Genomic DNA, 20019 nt, shown 5'->3' on the forward strand with positions numbered 1-20019 from the left:
TGTTTTTTCTTTTAATGAAAGAAAGAATGGCTTCACGTTTGCTGAAAGTTATCATGAAGTCTTATCACCTAGTTCAAAAACCAGTGGGTGATGTCATTGCCTGTGTCTTAACTAATCTGCTTAGAATTTTGTAAACTAAGTTTTAGTAAGAAACCAATTAAAGGTATTTCCACAACATCATATAGTTGCTTCATGTGTGATTGTGTCTTCATGCGGAAACTGAGTAATTGATGAGGTACCTGTACAAGTGATGTTGAGTAGCTCCTGTCTCTGTACTCAGGTAATAACTGAAAGACATAAACTTAATCAGCTGCAAAGAATTATCATAGTGTAAATCTTACAGTGTCAGTAACTTATGCTTACACAGAGTTTGTGCCCTCGTCATAGGCCAGAATTTGAGAGACTTCCCAGCTTCCTGAGGTCAGGTGCCGCATGTTTACTTCTTGACTGTCAGACTGAGAAAAGTAAGAAAGAACACAACAAAACAGAGAAACTATGTTAGCATGACTTCTGTTGCACTCTGTGTACCTAAAGGTGTTAACGTTACTACCTAACCCTTTTATTCAATCTCAGACTTTGCTTATTATCTCTGCAGGAAGATGTATTAATCTGGCACACAGTATCTATTGCTTCCAGTGGAACTACCATAAAACACTGTGCTTAATTTTTTCAAGTAAATGTATTCTTTAGTATCTGGTGTTTCAGGAAATGCAGCTAGGATGTAATTTAAAATGATGAGACTTCAAAATGGAATCATATGAACTGCATGAATAATTGTAAGCCCTTTCCTATGGGCATGACAGATAAGGGAACAAAAATAAACAAGCACACCAACATAAAGCTTTTAACTGGAAACTGAAAACACCTGAGTAAATGTATTCATTTCATTAAAAGTTTTACTTGGTTGGAGATCATAGTGATATGGTTGAATGTCCCGCTGCCACCGTGCTTCAAGGGCATGGTGATGAATAATGTTGTGCAGTCCTTGGAAAACACTGGCTCCTCCCTCTAGGAAAAAAATAAATAAACAAAAAATGTATGATATCATTACGAAGAAAATAACTGGAGCATCATTTCACTTTCATTAGTTTAATTTCAAATAGAATGACAGCATTAGAAGGAAACCTTCTAATGCTGTCATTTTTTGTCGTCTTACAAAAAATGATTATAAGAGAATCGGTCATTATAGCCACCTTATCATTTTTGCATCCCCATTGATCTGCCATATTTCCATTCACTTTGTTTATTTATTTATATAGCACCAATTCACAACAACAGTTACCTGAAGGAGCTTTATATTGTAAGGTAAACACCCTTCAGTAATACAGAGAAAAGTCCAAGAATCAGATAAAGCCCTATGGACAAGTGTTCTGGCATCAGTGGGAAGGAAAAACTCCCTTTCACAGGAAGAAACCTTCAGCAGAACCAGGCCTGGAGAGGAGCAGCCATCTGCAGTCACTAGTTTGGAGGTCCTAAGTAAGATCAGTGCAGTGCAATAAGATCAGGTATTTATTACTTTCTTTTACTGTTTATTCAAATGAGCAATGTCTCACTGTTAAAAGGTTAATTTTTGTTGTGACAAAAGAGGGGAACAGAAAATCTAGTTTCTGTACAAGTGGAATTTCTCCAATCCTACAGTGATGTCAGCAAGGTCAGCTAGCAAGATAACAGCCCAACCTTTACATTGTGGAAGTATTTGATAGGGTGACAAGTAATTATTATACTTATCTGTCAGCAGCTACAGAGCATGCTAAAGAGCTCTACTTCATATTTTAAAGAACCACCTAGAAGCTAAGCAAAACTAGTTCACAGCTACAGGTCAGAAAGAGTAACTGTTAGTTTTCTGCTGAGGCTCTCAATCTAAGGGAAATGAATGAGGTTATCACTCGTTACTGGGTGGAGAAAATGCCTCTAATCTTTGCAAGCTAAATACAAAGCATTGTTAGCTGATATATGTATAGATATATAATATATAATCAGCTATATATAGAATTAAAATATATGTGTCCCATAACATTAAATTAAAAGTAAGTAGTATCTTAAAAGCATTTCTTACAAAAAAAAAAAAAGAAGAAAAAAACTATTTAGGATGTCACTGACTAAAGTCCTCACCTGACGATCCAGCCACTTGTCCGATGTCATCACATGTTTCTGAATTGAAAAGATAAATAAGGTTATAAAACCTGTATATATTTACTATGTTTTTGAAGATTAAGGAATTATCGATGATAATTAGGTTTCTAACCTTTGTACAGATGTCTTGTGTTACATCACACAGTGAAAGAATAGACATGTTTTGAGCTCGATTCACCCAGTGCACGCTCAGTCTCTCTTTTGTCACCCACTTCACCATGGTAATGTAGAACTCACTAGGGAAGACAAGCAAATGGTGTCTAAAACAAGCCCGAATCATCAAAATTTTAGTGTTACGTCCCATAAACGGGTTAAATCATACCTTTTCTCAAAACTGTCAGGAGGTTTCAGTTCAGTTGTGAGAGCACTGCCATCCAGAGTGACGACATAGAGTCTGACAGATGGATTGATTTGGCACATCTAAAGTGAACACACCATAACTTTATCATTACATTCAGGAGCCTAATCAAATCTGATGTAAAAACCCACAATACACTGCACACAACGAAGGGATCGGAGTCAACACTGAGTAATTGTTTGCTATTTTTATATGCTTTCATTTATGCCAATAGGACTTCACAAGGGAATACAATGAGAATATTAAAAAGGTAGACAACAAACTGTGCTGCGTACTGTGCAGCCCCTTGGGCATGTCAGTTGTTTCCCTTCACTTAAGCATCCTTCAAAAATGGAGCTCATTAGTCTATATGACAAAGGAAATCTCAAAAATACAAAGCAACACATCACAAAGATGACAGTAATTTGTCGTAATTCATGTCTTCTCCAATCCTTCACTTTCTTTTCTTGTGAAGATACATTTTTTTGGGGGGGGAAACTCCATCCTGTTCTGTTGATCACATTTGCCACATAGAGGTGAGACATGATAGAGCAGTAATCTGATGAAATAAGCACATCTGAAAACTAGCAAGAGTAATGTTTTTTATATACTTTCTACTACTGTAACCCAGTAACTTACTACTTTGTAGTTTATGTAACCAGTGATAATCAAAATATTGAGAGATGATTACCAACTGTCTTTTATCTTAAGGTCCCTTCAGCCAAAACCCCAAACCCTCAACAACAACTTTAATGTTTTTAGCTGAGGTGGCCTTGTTATAATTTTGTGTTTAGCAATTCTAAGTCATAGTTAACCATTTTAACCATCCATCCATCCATTTTTTAAGCACTTATCCTGTCAGGGGCTGGGTCTGTGACCCAACGTTTTGAGTTTATTTTGTATTTTTGATTTTCTTATGTTAGACTGCATTAATGCAAACTTCTTGTGTTGTTATTTAGTTAGGGTTTAGTTGAGTGGTATTGTAGTCTATGTTTCATCTATGTCTTAGCCTTCATGAGTCTTTTCCTGTTTGTCATGTGTGAGCTCCTTGTCTATGCAGGTTCCCCTTGTGTTTCCCTCTCCCTCTCGTCTCCCTTATCCGTTGCCCATGTCCTTCTCCCTGTGTTCCTTTCTGTTCCCCGAGTCTGTCATGTAATTCATGTCTGTGTGTTCCACGTCCTATTGTCAAGTTTGGTTGTCATGTCTGTGTCTCTCTATGTTTCCTGTTTTCATTTGAAAAGGTCTAGTGTTTCCATGTTCAGTGTGTTAGTTTTACTTTTACCTGTGGTGTCATGATCATTTGTGTCAGCTGTGTCTCCCCAGCTGTTTCTGCTTCCCTCATTACCCTTCTGTGTATTTAAGTCCTCTATCTTCCTCTGTTCTTTGTTGGGTTGTCTGTTGTCTCCACGTCACGTCACGTCACGTCACGTCACGTCACGTCACGTCACGTCACGTCACGTCACAGAGGTTCATGTTTCCCATGTACGTGTTCAGTTTGATTCAGTTCCGTCTTTCCCTTTTTTGCTTTTGGATTCACCGTACAAACACCCCGGCTATTCCGGCCATAAAATATCAAGTTGGAAGGTGGGTGTAGCTTAGCCCTTCCTCTCATAGGGTAAGAGGTAGTATACTGTCTGTACTGGTTGCCATTTTCTCACAGTAGTGAACTGTATCCTATCATATTTGTTACATTACTTTCACTTGTTAATCTGTTTGCAGCTGTTAACGACCAATATACATTTCTTTAGATACCTACTTTATTTGTTCCTTTAGCAGTGAAACCATTAGCAAACCATGCTTTTAGCAAAATTTGCATATGCAACTGTACCAATGCTGGTTTACCTTTAAATATACAACATCTACCTCTAAACTGTTCAAGCACTCACAAAAATCCCCTCTGTCAAACTGCAATTTTATATCCCATTTAGGAGATTTGCTTTAATACTCTGAGCACCACAACTGCTCAGCTGTGTTCAGAAAAAGTATGGCTTCAGTTAAAATCTGCCTGATCACAACTTTAACCATGCACATTAAAAACTTATACTTTGGATTTGTTCAAATATGATGCTAAGGAGTTCTGACTAATGATTCATTAAGTCAGGAGTGGGACTGTGCTATCTACTATCAATGTAATTATCAAATTTAAGCATGCTAACATGATAAAATGAGATGATGAATATTAAAAACAACACATAAATGCAAACATTTTTATGGTGAGCTGCTTAGCTTTCAGCTCAAATGACCTGTTTGTACAGAAACTTACACTCCCAAAATCCAACCGACCACACAGGCTGGTTAATGGCTCATTTTTCTCTTAAATTATTTGCCTATAAAAACAAACCATAGCAATATCATCGATTGTGGACTGAGTTATGATACAATTCTTGAGACGGACAACTTTAATACTGCATTTCCAATGTGCATCTCTGGGGCATAGTTTTGGCCTTGTTGTTCACACATTGAGGCTGGTCAGGAAAATCTAGCATAGGCCAGGGTGCAGTGTGGAACAGTTTGTCACTATTAATAATGTGCCCATAAAAGACTCCCACTGGGGTGTGCTTTTTACCATGTATTCACTCACAGAGGAGACACCCACACAAATTTATCCCAGAGTGACTGGCCCAGAGGTATAACTGTCAGACTGCCGAGCAGCATCACTGCTCCCAAAGACAAAATGAATGAGAAAGCAATTAAATCTCTGCTTCATTTAGTCCCATAATATTTCAACTCTGACCTCTCTCAAGGATGTAAGCAACAAAATGTCAATGTAGTTTTTTTTTTTATTCACTGGATGGGCAATTCTAAGATCAGGAGCAGTGCTTCATTAACAACACATCTTCCTTCCCTTCCTCCCCATCTGTGGTCAGGTCTAAACCAACAAATGAGGTTGCCCTCCACCTTATGACCCTCATTCTGACAGTTTTCCTCAACCAATCTCCCATCTAAAAGGCATTTGATACGCTAAACATCCACATCAAGAGATGGGAGGTGTGTTAACTTGCCTTGCTGAAGCGTATCATGCTTGTTTCCCTCCCAGTGCCACAGATTCCTGCAGCCATCCCTCTTCAAAGGGAGCAAGGCAGCGCTAGCATGAATTAAACAACAAAAGGATTCGCTAACCTTTATGGATCAGCTTAAGGAGAGAGCCAGTAGTTGTATTACTGATCGCACCGGTTTGATACAATATAGCTGCAATAAAAAAGAACACTATCCTCTTTTCAGGTTATAGTGGATTCAGCTGGTTATACAGTATCAACTACTCTAAATGCATGTTATTCTGGGTGGAACAGCACATCTGAGCCTAGCATCAGAGCAGTGATGTCAAGTTTTTACTACCTTTAATTTTATAATTAAACACAGTTTAAGCTTGACTTTTATGAGTCCCACCTTTGGATAAGGATACTCTTTCCCTCTAGGGTAAAGGGAGCCTGTGAAACGGGGGAGGAACATTGTAGGGACCAGGGAGTCGTTGATGGTGAGGTAAGCCAATCTGGAGCCGTCTGGTGACCACCAGTGGGCCACCTGAGTGTGCAGTACCATCTCTGCAAAGACAAACCAAAACAATCTGAAAGCCCAAGTCAAAAGAAATGGAAGTTTAATGAGTTATTTTTTTTTAAATGCAACGTACACAATACTCAGATTTTTACATCAACTTTTTAAAATTAAATGAAAAGTGGTGAGACTTTAAACAAAGTACAGTTTCACTGCATAAAAATAAAAAAAAATATTATTTGCATTTATTTGGATGCATTTACAATAAAACAAACTCAAATAATAAAACGCACAGATAATAGTCCTATCAGGTTGGTTTGAACTTAAACTGTAACTGTATCCAAGATCTGCTACAATAAAACACTCATTTTGGTCCTGATCTTTGGGCAGTTGAAGTCTGTATATGAAAAGAAGCTTATTTTCGTAAAAGATTATGTCATGATCCACCAGTAGCTGTCCTGGGGTGTGTTGCCTGCCTCCAGTGGTCACCTGATCTTCACAGACATGCACATGCACCCGTGGCTTATCACGGCTGATAAACACCAGCCACACTTAAGGAGCCTGGTTGGAGTGGTGTGCCTCACTGGAGCATTGCACTTACTAGTGTTAGTGTACCCTGGCTTAGTCTCTTGTTGATCTCCCTGTGTTCCTGAGTGTTTCTCTGATGTCTGTCTCAATCTCCCTGAACCTGTCTTCCCTGGACCCTTCCCAGTTGAGTATTCACTCTCCAGAGTGAGCGCAGTGTTGGAGTGGACGGTGTGGAATCTGGATTTGGATTATACATAGTGGAGTGTGAGCATGTGTTCCCCTTTTCCCACCCCTGGACCTAGCCTTGGAATCCCTGGACCCCTCTTCTCCCCATCTCACTGTACATATGTACATATCACCGGTGTTGTAAATAAACCCACTTGTTTGATTGCACAGTTCAGAGTCCTGCCTTTTGAGTCCAGTGCCAGCATACATGACAGATTGCAGAAGACTTAGGTTAGGGACTTCTAAAATCAGTTTGCTTCTGTTGTTACCTCATGTCGATCTCATCAGCAGTGATCTGAAGAACCTTTTGCCCATATAGCGGTTTCTTTCCACAGCTGCATACATGTTGCCTTCTTAATAAATGGTTACTGTACATTATTGCACATTACTAAGGCTGAGTGGGACTACCACATCCATTTCTCCTATAATTTCTCCATGAAGACCAATGAGTTTGAAATTCAGCGTCTTTTTTCTGTTTTTGTTCTCTACCAGGTAAATATCTGTCTGAAGGTAATATCTGTCTGTTCAGCACTTAAAAATAAATGTTTTAACAGACATTTTATGTAAAACATCAGCAAAGAGCTACACAATCAAACTCTGAAAAGTCTAACACTATAAAGCTTAAAAGTGGCAGAAGGTTTGGACAGAAGTTCTCTGAAGGTTCTTTGAGTGAGTTGAACTAGCTATCACCAAATCTGCAGGCCAGTGTCTGTATTTAGTGGTGACTTGAACAAAACTGCATTGCTGATTGCAGGGGGATGATGAATACACAACAACATCAACAACAGGAAAATGTCTGACAATGTTTGTGGAACGTTTCATTCAGATTGGCCTACTTGTTGATGAGGAGATATGGTACATACTTCTTGTAATAGGATGTTAATATATGTTTAGGATTTAACATTAAGATAATAATAGAAAAAGAAAAGATAGTAGTACATTAAGTATAGTAGATTACGGTACAAATCAAACAAAAACAATGTAGTCCATAAAAAAAATTATCTTAGTGTTTGTACTTTCATTACAAAGATTTCTTGAACAGGCATGCAGAATCTTACAGAATAGTAGCTGTGAACTAAAAAGCAGAAACTTTTCTGTGGCAGTTTGCGACCCTGCAGCCTCATACTTACCCTCATAGAGCCAGTCTGAGATGCCATTGAAAACAACCCCCTCCTCCCCAGATGACGTGAGCCTCCACGAGCTGCTCTGGACATCCATTTGGTAGTAGATGTTGTTTTCAAATATGTACACCTGTGGAATAGAGGAAATAAAAAAGTTAATGTAGTAAGTAAACAAAAGAGAGAAGATACCGTAATGTATGAAAACAAGAGAAAGATAATACCAGCTTGTATTTATGTCCCCAAGCCTGATTTATTTCATGTATTTTAAGATGCATTGCTTTTTAGACATGTACTAGTTTTAAAATTATGGCCCAATTTCTTTTTGGGCCAAGGTGATGGAACACCTCCACTGAACAAATAGGTAAAGGATCACTGCGACTGGTCCATTGATAAAAACACACTCAGAGAGTGGCTCATCTAACACAGATAAATATGCTGGGAGAGCTCATAAGTAATGAAAACTACTTTGTCATTAGTACCGTGACACACTGCTGCAGGGCTTCCTGGTGAACAGGTTCCACTGGGGGCAGGTATAAATACTGAGGAAACGAGATAAATATGCTATCGAATGCTTAATTACCTTCCTTGTCTGCACTGGAGAAAATAATGGACTGATTATTCGGTGCATGATGCACGGCACGTTGGAGGCATTACTCACACAGAGAGCTCCAGTCGCCCAACAAGATGTCTTTCAGCAACAGCTTGATTAGTGAAACTGACTTCTCCTCACAATAATTGTTTGGTTTAAGGGTAGTTTGTCTGTTCTCTCAAGTCACAAACAATCTTTATTCAGGGTTTTGTTTAGTTTTTTGTTTTTTCTCCCTGCTGAGCAAAAAAAAAAAAATTCATATGTGGTATAAATTAGAGCAACGATAAAGCAATATTATGTAAGATTGCAAATTAAACATTGATTTTCACCTTTGTGCATGCATAAAGGCCTTGGCTCCATCTCATTCTGTTCACAGATCTTTCGGTTCTTTTGCTGATCACTTTATCCACTGATTGCATCATCGTGCGATGTATAAAATATCAAAAACTAGTTTATATTCTGGTCCTGATGGTTTAGGATTTGAATGCTTAGTTAATAGATTCGAGTTTGGATTTCTGTATTCCAGTATTTGAAGCATTGGCTGTTAATTTTTGAGGGTTAATTCTTGTGTTGATTATATTTTGGACCTTTGTCCTAATCTTATGTCTTAACCCTGTAAAACATGATTCATGAAATAATAAGAAAATCTACATCACTCTTGCCTTTCCAGTGTTCTTCTATATTTTATTTTGTGTGAGTTTCCTACTCTTTGTGACCACTTCCTGCTTTGCTTTGATAGTTTGCTGCTGTCTCTCGTGTTTGACTTTTACTTTTTCCCTGCTATTGTCTTGATTATCTTCAACCATGCCTGCTTTCCTTCCAGATTCTCACTCAGTCCTCCACAGTGTGTGCGTATGTGTGTGTGTATAATGCTATCCTTCCCTTTAGTCCATGTCTTTATTTCTGTCCATCTATGAAGCATCTGTTTCCTTCCCCTGGTGCTCGATGCTTTGCATTATTTAGTGCGTGGGTTTGGATTTCTAGTTTTTTTTTCTTTTTGTTTTCTTTTTGTTTGTTTTTTTGCATTCTGAACTGAATAGCTTTTATTGCATCTTTGAATCCACAAATATTAACAGTTTGACCCTCTGAGATCTATGTCATCATTAGTAATAATCATAACCATATACATTTGAAGAAGGCAAAATTGACTTGTTGGGAAAAATGTTAGTTAGCTTTTGATATAAATAAATAAATACAAAAATAAACACCAAAATACTAAATATATTGATTGCACTGGGGCTAGACTTCACAGAGAAAAATGAGAAAAACAAGCCAATTACAGTGATATTTTTTTTTTTCCTGTAATGACTTATCGAAACTTTGACTTCATAATGATCTAAAAGCAACAATTCTAAATGGAGATGCAAAAAAATCTTTTTCATTTCTGATTGAAAATGAATGACATTATGTTCGCGTCTCCTTTTTTTAGCTTGACAATTGATTTGTGTCTCAATTATTTCTAAATGCCTGAAGCCTAAAGCAATGTTAAGAAATTCATGATGGGATGGGATATAGCTCATGTTCAGTCCTGGTGGTCACTGGAAAAGCTTAAACTTGTATATCAAATTATATTTTATATAGTTTATGATTTCTGACTCTTCAAGGATGATTTATTTATGCATTGTTTTTCATATCCAGAGGCAGGATTTTATTGTGAATATTTTGAATGCATTTGTTTAACTGTAATATTTATGAGATGAAAAGAATTATGGGCTGGAATGATCTGTGCTGCAATGGCTGAGGAAGAGATGCATACCAAATAAATGCAGTGTGATAAGTTACATTTAACGAGTTGCAATCAGTGGTTAAATAGATGTTGAATAATGGATTGGTTTTGAATGTGTCCAGTTTGAAGCCTTTGCTTTGCTTTGTTTATCTTTCCTTGTCCATACTTTTCTCTTGCTGTCATTCTGACACAAGTTCATCTTGGTTTCATTTCTCCAAAGATTGTTTTTGCTTTCTGAACTCTGCAGGCTCTTTCAGATGTTCTCTGGCACACTTTAATCTTGCCTTATTGTTTCTGAGTGTATCCGGTGTTTTGGAGCCTTTTGTATTTCCATTCATAAAAGTATCTCTGGACTGTAGACAGAAAACGATGCACAAGAATGTTCTTCACTCAGTTAGATGTTGTGAATGGGGTCCTTGTTGTGTCCATTTCTTGTTTTAAAGAATGAACCAGAGTCTTGATTTTATCTCTGTGACAGATTTGTTTAAGGTTTCTTTGTCCCAGTGATTGCATCTCTAACTTGCCTTGACATTCCTGTGGACCTCATATTGAGAGCTTCAGTGAATAACGAAACTGATCATCAATCAGTTATTCAGTCTTTTTTGAGCCTCTGAAAGTGTGGGGCTGTGTATAAAACCCTTTAACAACAGTTTTACATCAACATTACATTTTACATTTTTGGTGGACTTCAGGAAGAACAGCTTTGCTTTAGCTAATGTGACAACCAATAAACCAAGCATCCAGGAAAGCCTATGGAAACCAAGGGAATAAATCCTGAGGTAAACTAACCACTGAATCAATAAAAGATTAAGAATATAATTCAAGCATGGTTGTTTTAAGATTTAGTGACCTTTATAAAGCTCTATAGTCACTTACCAGCTGTTGACCCCGAACACCCCATGAAGCAAACTGGAGCACTGAGTCAGACACCTCTGGAGGATTGAGCTCCCGCACCTCCCTGATGTAATGGTAATGATAAAAGTATCACAAAATCAGTCTAGCAATCACTGACACACTGTCATTGAAATCTCAGTGAGGTGAACATTAGCTCTGCACTATCAGTTTAACTTTTAACCTATATTATATAAGATTATATTCATCTGTTAAAGATAGCATGTTGACATTTTTGTCCTAAGATGTGTGACACTGGTGCTCTTAAAGAATGGTCAACTGAAAAAGAAATCATCCCATTATATTATTTAGGATTTATTTCTATGTTTCCTTACCTTGTGTATAGATTGTAGAGGAGGTATGATGCCAGGAAAGAGTGCTGGTAGACCTAAAAATCAAACACACAAACAAAAAAATTTTTCAGCAAATGTCAGCAAATTCACATTCTGAGACTAACGTAGAAAACACACCACAAAATATTTTTGACATTTTTCATGGTATTTTAGTCGTCTTTATTCTCTTGGAGACTGCTAATAACAGTGTGATATGCTGTTTATGTGCAAATAAGACACACATGCAACCATTTCAATTTGGTGAGGAAACTATAGTCTCCAATGGGATATGGCAGCTGACCTGTTGATTGCAGGGTAGTGCTTTAGTTATTTTAATTGGTAATTCTGCTTTCATTCACAAAAGAGAACAAAAGTTAATGAAACATTTTGGCTTTCTATTGAAGCAAGAGAGAAGTCTGAATGTACTAGAATTTTTTTCACGTAAAATGCTAGTTATTGTTTATATAAAGGATATAGCTGCAGTTTAAAAAAATGATTTGTTTTTCATCAGTGTGCTTCTGCTTCATCTGTAGACCTGTGATACTTGTGCAGCCTCAAATTCTCTGTATTTAATTGGACAGTGACAGGAATAACACAGGATGGTTTCCAGTTTTAGATAAATTACAGTGAAATGGTAACAATGCTTTACTCTTCTGTCATAGAACCTATGATGAGAGTACTTTATCACACAATGCAGCTGACACTCTGGGGCAACACGAGCTGTGATTGGATTGCATTAGTGGCACTTAAGCCTGACAATTGCCATTTAAAAAAATATGAAAACAACAAATTGGTCTCTGGAATAGATTTGTATTGAAGTAATCTGATACGTCTATTAAATAAAAACTTAAAATCTGACAAAAACTAAAAGAGGATGGAAACCTGAGGAAATATTTGAGAGCAGTGAGAGTAAACCGAAACAAGAAGGTTACAAACTGAAAAACTGAAGAATGAACTTTGATTGATTGATTGATAATACTTTATTCATCCTGGGGGAAATGAATGATTTGATGTTTCTTTGATGATTTTGGGGACCGAAGACTTGCACTTGTCTTCTATACATTTTACAGTTTATAAATAAGTGGACATGTTCCACACATGATTTATCCACAAGGATAAGATTAGGTTATAGTGGATGTATTGGTCAAATACAGGACATTCCCTCAGCATAATCATCAGAATCATCAACTAATGATAAACAACACAAAAAGCTGTATATATTATATTATATTATATTATATTATATTATATTATATTATATTATATTATAGTGAAGCATGAGTTATTGTTATTGTTAATATTATTATAGTGTTTATGTCTTGATGTCTTATCCTACTGGTCAATCTTTTGTTTTCTGTTATTTTTATGTAACAGGTTTCAGTTTTGTGATCATATGTTTACATTTATGTTCATTGTTTCTCATATGCTGAGCTATACTTTTATCTTATTATTTGAGTATCTTTTCCTGTCTAGTTTGCACTTTAGTTTTCGGTGCCTGTTATAGCCAACTTTGTATTTTGTATTTTGAGTGTTTATTTAGCTTCAGCTTCTATTTTGAGTTTATCTCTGTCGTATTTAGTTTTCTCACAGTCTCCGTGTTTAGTGTAAATCTTCTTGTATGCATGTTTAGCTTTATGTCTTTTAGGTTTTTCTGGTTTTACTTTGATCAAGACTTTATCTAGTATGGTTTCTTTCCTGTATCCAGTACTCCAAGTGCCCATTGTCATTGTGTTTGTTATATAATCTTGAGTGTTTGGTGGAATGTTCTTGTAAATTGCTTTTCCTGGTATCTTTTATGTCTCTGTTTGGACTTTTTGAAACTTGTTTGAAACTTTGATCAGCCCGACTTTCCTTTTGTTTGATATTATACCTGCAATATTCGGCAATTGGGTCCTTTGTCTACAGTCTATGTACAAACTGACAGCTTGTCCTCACAAAGCAATAGTGTTGTCCTATGATGATAGCACATGACAGAAGTTGTTAGTACATGTTTTGAATCTGCTTTTCTGCTTTGTGGTACAGTAGTAATGGTGCTAGAGAGTATCCTAGCCCTCTGTGTGACATTAGTCATTAGTCTGCGAAGTTTAACTAAAATGCTGTAAGCAAAACAATAGTCCGTTTCCCACAATGTATACTATAAATACTACTTGATTTCCCATTTAAAGGTTTCAGATATCTAGCTGTGCAAGACAATTCTGCCATTACAAATATAAATGTGTCAGAATGTAATGTGTGAATAATCTTTAATTGATCATTTATAATCGAAGATAACAAAAGGATAAAGCACAGCCCTCTCAGGAATAATACTGAATCGATAATAATAATATATGCATTTGAAAATCAGAAATATTTTTCACTTTTCAGTGCTCCACAATTCAGCATTTTAGAAATGACCAGAGAAAATCCACTCACAGAGCATTTTATTTCGGATTCACTGAGATAATGGTCCAATACTGCAGTGTCTCGGCATGCTAATCAGTTGCAGCATTAGCATAACAATATTAGAGTATGCACACCCAAGGGGTGATAAATGCTGTAGAGCTCCTCTATTCCCTGTAGTAAAAACTCAGTTATATGGAGCCACCAGCCTTCACTCTTAATTTGGACTTTCCTCTTCTCTTTACCAAAGAGAATTCCCCAAGAAGGAAAAAAGAAGCTTCCCCTTCTTCAAAAAAGACGTCAGCATCATTCAGGAGACGCCCCTCATAGGTGACAGCTCTGTGATGACTCCCTGATAAGACTGTCAGCCAGGGGTGACACATGAGTTGGGAGGATGTTTGGAGAGACTGTTTCAGACAGCAGGGAGGTGTTTGAATGTGCTGTGTGGTAGTGTCTTCTCAGCATACTGGGGTTACTTGCTACTTGTGAATAATTCGTTTTAGCTGTCTTAGAATATCACAGTAGCAGAGTCTACTGCTCAATCAAGACTAACAAAAAGCATAAAAAATTAACTGATGCTTTTCTCATATCTGAGTCATCCTGATGCTGTCACAACTTGTGTATCTGATACTGGTACATTAATATGGTTTGCAGAGACATGAGGAAAATGTCTTGGAAATTAAAAATTAAAAAGATGTATAAAATGTTCAAAATATCAGTTCTTACATGCTGTGGAAAGCCCACAAATGTATTTTAGAAGATATTGAGTGTGCAAAATCGAACAATCTGTGCAGTTTTTTCCTTTTTTTAATTTCCAGTATGACTGGTGTATTTTAGCCTTGTGATTGATTTTTTTTGGGGGAGTTGATCCATCCATTGGTGAGGTCTAACTATTTTGAAAGGCCTGAAAGGGTCAGGCAGGGTGGAGGCTTTTGGAGCACAGTGACCTGATCGCCTTCTCTTTGGCGTCTTCTGTTTTTGCCTCTATGAAAGGCTTCAAGGACGATCTAGCTGCTTGTTAAAAGCAGAGAAACACTATGCTCCCTTATCTGAAAGGTAGATCTAGGAGAGACAGGAAAATCTAACAGCAAGAATGTCAGCATTAACTAAAGTCTAAAGTTGGCTTGATTAAGGCAGCAGTTATTTTGAACAAATTACATTTTCACTCCAATTTGTGCAAAACTATTTTTTTCTTTTCTTCTCCTTTTTGGTAGCTTTGTTAGATGGTAAATAACAAAGTAGCACAGTGCCCTCCAACTGCCACAGGCATTTGCATTGTAATCATTAAAATTATTTTTAAAAACTCTCAAGCAAGGGTTAAACAACTATATTGAAAAAAAATCTAGACTGCCAATTCTCATTTGCAGTATAGTTCACATGGTGGCTTCTGAACAGCTGTGCTACTAAAAACACCATCAAAACACAATCACTAATCAGACGAGCTTGTAGGTTTTTATAAACGTGCTAACAAAGACCATGCGACAAGAAAGACAGTTCGGTTTTTCTCCATGATGATAGACGTTCATTTGTAGTTCTGAGATGTACTGAGCCATTTTTACTATTGATTTGAAAGTAACAAGTGCGGAAAAGACAAATGAGGCTCATCAAATGCATTTCTGCATAGTTTCAGAGATCAACTTTCCTGAATGCTTTTGCTAATGGACGACTGCGGTAATTAGCACTCTTTGCTCACTACACTTCATTAACATGCACGTCCTAATGAAAAGCAATCAATACTCTGCAAAAATCACCAGCTCAAAAAGTAAATGTACAAGTTCTGACAAATGTCCTTTTTTAATGTCAGAAGGCTGCTGACCGTTAAAACCCCCCCCCCCCCCCAAAAAAATGGACAGAAATCTATGGAAACCTTTGACGCAGCAGTATAGTACAGCAGAGAGAGAGAGAGTATGATTATGATAAATTCACGAGACAACTGGAGACAGTGGTGCGGGGGCATGCCATTACTCTCCATAGATTCAGGCTGTCACTTTCATGATGAACACATCTACTCCGTCCATCTCAGGAGGAGATAGCACCTCTAAATCTCTGTGTCAGTCCCATCAAGCACACAGAGCTCATTATGAAGCCTGCTTAGTTCACCGACACCAAGATGTTCCTGCAGCCTACAGAATGGAAGAGTGGGGAAAGACACGTAAGGTGATTTGCAACACGCAATTTCACTGCTTTTGAATGCAGGCACAGCATTAGTTTTCCGGTGCGATAAATGAACAGTGTTCCATTTTCTATTATAACTTCTCGCAAGCACCATAAAAGATTCACACAGTTTCTTCTGCATAACAAAGTCACAGCTGCCCTTCTTTTCTAAAAGAAGAAACCAACAGGAACTGTGGAGAAAAGACTGTTTGATGGGCTCAGGTGCACTCTGCTGCTAACAGTAAGCACTATTTTAATCACAAAATGTTCCCTGTTTATTGTGTTATGCACTTGTTTTTGCCAGTTTGCTGTCAGAGTGGAACTGCAGTCCTCCAGAGATGAAGTGAGATCAGACAAATGGAAATTTGAATTATGGATTTGTTTGTGGAAAAAATTGAAATTTTCCACATCAATGCTGATTTTTAACCAGATAATTGCTTTATAAGCATATTATTATATTAATCTGAACTCATTTCAAGATTCATGAATAGGATTATCATACAGTGTTCCTCAGAGTGTATTATTTACACCATGAAATATGACCTCTGCTTTAATGGTAATGTTAAAAGATTGTGCAAAAAACATTATTTAAATTTGATTAGGAGCTCCATCTGCTGCTGCATTAAGTGCTTCCATTGTCATGGTATCACTAACTGAGTTAACAGGAACAAGTTACCTAGTAAATATGAGGTAAAATTTAATGTATTATTGGGGAGCTACCTGAAAATCTCATTACCGTTATCATTATAGCGGCTAGTAACTAAACTCAGGAAGAGAATATATTGTATATAGATGTTGGTAACAGGGGAGGAACTTTCTAGAACTGGATGCCTACATTTGTAGGAAGTAACTAAACAGGAGTTACTAACCTGGTCACAAGTATACAGTGCTTGTGTTTCCATTCCATTCCAGATCTGCCTTCTTATTACAGTAGTAATTGCCTAACAAGATGCTATTATTTACATATATTTATGAAGCAAATAGTTATTCAGAGGCTGTGAAAGGAAGGGTTGCCATCATTTTTTGGTATCAGCAGAGCGAAATGTGCATTGGAGATAAACTGCTGAGCAGAAACAAAAAAATCTAAGCATCCAAAAGAATACAGTACATAATCAGTCAATAAGCAATACTGCATACATGCAGTATTGCACATGCTTGCAGTCACTATACTAAACAGCAGAGTCAAACATACACTGGCACGTTTGTTTGTTGCAGTTATGGACTGAGTGTTGAGGGGGTGTTTGCATCTGTATTCACAGTGAAGGACATGTGGGAGTCGGACATTATTCCTCTCACCTCAAATGATAATGTTTTCCTTATATATCGGGTGTTGCTTGACTCTTCGTGTGAGGTGGCAGACCTGCACCTTTAACTGAGCTGACAGGTTGCCAGAACATGCTGAGAGTGTTGATTTTTTTTTTTCCTTTTCATCCCTTTCTATTTTTACTTTCTCTTGCTGGTTAGTTTTAGGCACTAAAATGATTTGGAGAGGGTAGGTAATGATTGCTCTTTGGGTTAAGTGTGCCGGCCCCAATGTGCCATTACACTATGTTTTGTGGTGTGTCAAGCACCACTGTAAGACAAAGGTTAAGCATAGTGGAAAAGATTTGTGGGCCTTACTGATGTTGAAATTTATCCACGTTCGTTTTAAAATTATAAATTTCCTCTAGCAGGAAATAAATCTGTTGTATTATAATAAAGCTATTATTTTTTATTGTTATTTCAGCTTTGCTTTTTTTAGTTATCTGTTCTTTAATATCATACAATAAGCTTTCACTGCTACAGAGAAGAAGCTGTTGTAAAAATGAAAAAATATATCTCCTCTTTGTGCATGTGCAGAAAAGAGATTCAAATGTAACGCACAGTTTTCTTCTTTGCATCAGTGACACTGACACCCACACTCCGTTTGGAAGTCAAGGTACAGGAGCACATTATGACCCAATCTGCACACATGGGTGTGGTTAAACAGTAACACAAGCCAGAATCAAACTCAATCAGAGGGCAGATGGTTCAGTTGAATTTATCTCAGCAGCAAGTCCAGAAACGTAGATCTTACATTTTCAAGATGATAATCACACAAGTTCAGGTGGGTTTAATCAGATTCTATAACACTTTGAAGAACAGTAATTAAAATTCATAGCTGTAACTTCAGCTGCACAGTGTGGGAACTCTGAGAGCTTTACAGTTTTCTTCTTTGTATCTGTACACAGATTTTCACCCAAAGTCAACTCTTACAATTTTGTCGCAGATTTAAGAGTCGGATGTATGTTATCATTTTTTTTCTATAAACTTTAATGTTTACAACATGGACACAGACTCCAACCTCTTATTCATATATGGGATATTATAAATAACAATTACAAATAACGAACAAATAACAATAACAGTAATCAGAATTAGCTGTGAAGATCATTGTAATATTTAGTCAATTCGTACAAGATCGTGATTTGTTTTGTATGTTAGACTATAATTATCCTGCTGCAATTAACAATCTAAATATCACAGATAATAAAATGTGCTTGAGGCAAGATATTTTGAAATTTTCCAGCTTAAATGTCAAAAAGCAGATTTACGTTGCATTTCTTACTTGGTTGTTTGCATTCCATTCTGTTTTTAGTTTAGTTTAAATGCCACAAACAATTTAATTGAGATACAGTGGCTTGCAAAAGTATTTGGCCCCCTTGAACTTTTCCACATTTTGTCACTTTACAGCCACAAACATGAATCAATTTTATTGGAATTCTATGTGAAAGACCAATACAAAGTGGTGTACACGTGAGAAGTGGAACGAAAATCATACATGATTCCAAACATTTTTTACAAATAAATAACTGAAAAGTGGGGTGTGCGTAATTATTCAGCCCCCTGAGTCAGTACTTTGTAGAACCACCTTTTGCTGCAATTACAGCTGCCAGTCTTTTAGGGTCTGTCTCTACCAGCTTTGCACATCTAGAGACTGAAATCCTTGCCCATTCTTCTTTGCGAAACAGCTCCAGCTCAGTCAGATTAGATGGACAGCGTTTGTGAACAGCAGTTTTCAGATCTTGCCACAGATTCTCGATTGGATTTAGACCTGGACTTTGACTGAGCCATTCTAACACATGGATATGTTTTGTGTTTGGGTTATGTTTAGGGTCGTTGTCCTGCTGGAAGGTGAACCTGATGAAAGACCTACATTTACTGAACAACGCACTGAATGTCCCACTGAACGACCCATTGACCCACCCACTGAACTGAATTTGGTGTTGAAAAATGTTTCTTATGTTAATTTAAGAGGTGTTAAAACTGACCAGTCGATTTTGACAGGGAACACTAAAGTAAGGGGGTGGGGTGAACACAACCGGAGGGTTAATGACACCTTTGCCTTTGTTTAGTAATGATACCAGTATAAGGGGATCCTAAATATCAGATTATAGTTTTAATTCAAATATGTCACAATTCACTTCTGACTTCATGGTACCCAAAGTGCCATCTCCATGGCATCTAATCATAAAAAAATTTATACTGAAGTCAGCCAAATTAAAAACATTCACAGCTCAAATAATTACTCTTCTGCTGTTGCTGCTGCACCACACAATATTTGCTTGCAATGCCTGGCAAAAGGTCACTTGGCACATATTTACATAGACTATACAAATATTATAATTGGCATGTCCAGAATTTGGTCAGGGAATATAAGGAGCTTGAGGAGGGTGATGAAGAGACTCACAAATGTGCAGATTCTGTATGGAAATCATTTATGGCTAAATAAAGTATCTGCTTTTGTGGGCACTCTGCCTTGATTGCAGAGAGCCAAGAATGGTGGCCAACCCCTTCCAAGGCCCTCAAGTGCAGGGATGCATATTTAGTTCGTTTCCAGCTAGTCATATACTGTAAGCTAGCCGGGTCTCACTCTTGAGACCTGTCAGGCTTAAGGAGCCTGCTCAAGAGCTTGGAGTCTGGCTGGAAGTCCTTGACTGAAGAACTAAGGAGTCCAGCTGTGTGTCTCAGAATCTGAGGAGAGGACTAATGTGATGAGCAGTTCTATGGTAAATCCAGATGGCTACAATTAGTAATGCAGTCATGTTCATCAGTACATTTACTGGTGACTGACTTTTTCCCTTTGTTTGACT

At 37.3% G+C, this 20019-nt stretch overlaps 1 protein-coding gene across 3 annotated transcripts in view; it reads right to left on the minus strand.

The window, feature by feature from the left end:
* LOC120730879 (inactive dipeptidyl peptidase 10-like) overlaps window positions 1-20019 on the minus strand; it is a 138797-nt gene that overhangs the window by 22227 nt on the left and 96551 nt on the right. For all 3 annotated transcript variants that reach the window (XM_040027448.1, XM_040027447.1, XM_040027449.1), the window contains exons 6-15: window positions 11378-11430; window positions 11028-11109; window positions 7846-7966; window positions 5858-6012; window positions 2456-2553; window positions 2246-2369; window positions 2113-2151; window positions 901-1008; window positions 364-455; window positions 240-287 (exon numbers count right to left, since the gene is read on the minus strand). In XM_040027448.1, the coding sequence (XP_039883382.1) occupies window positions 240-287; window positions 364-455; window positions 901-1008; window positions 2113-2151; window positions 2246-2369; window positions 2456-2553; window positions 5858-6012; window positions 7846-7966; window positions 11028-11109; window positions 11378-11430 (920 nt within the window). The remainder of the gene's footprint in view (window positions 1-239; window positions 288-363; window positions 456-900; window positions 1009-2112; window positions 2152-2245; window positions 2370-2455; window positions 2554-5857; window positions 6013-7845; window positions 7967-11027; window positions 11110-11377; window positions 11431-20019) is intronic.

The sequence above is a fragment of the Simochromis diagramma genome, unplaced genomic scaffold (assembly GCF_900408965.1).
Source record: "Simochromis diagramma unplaced genomic scaffold, fSimDia1.1 OVJJ01000343.1, whole genome shotgun sequence".
In the NCBI taxonomy this organism is placed as follows: Eukaryota; Metazoa; Chordata; class Actinopteri; order Cichliformes; family Cichlidae; genus Simochromis; species Simochromis diagramma.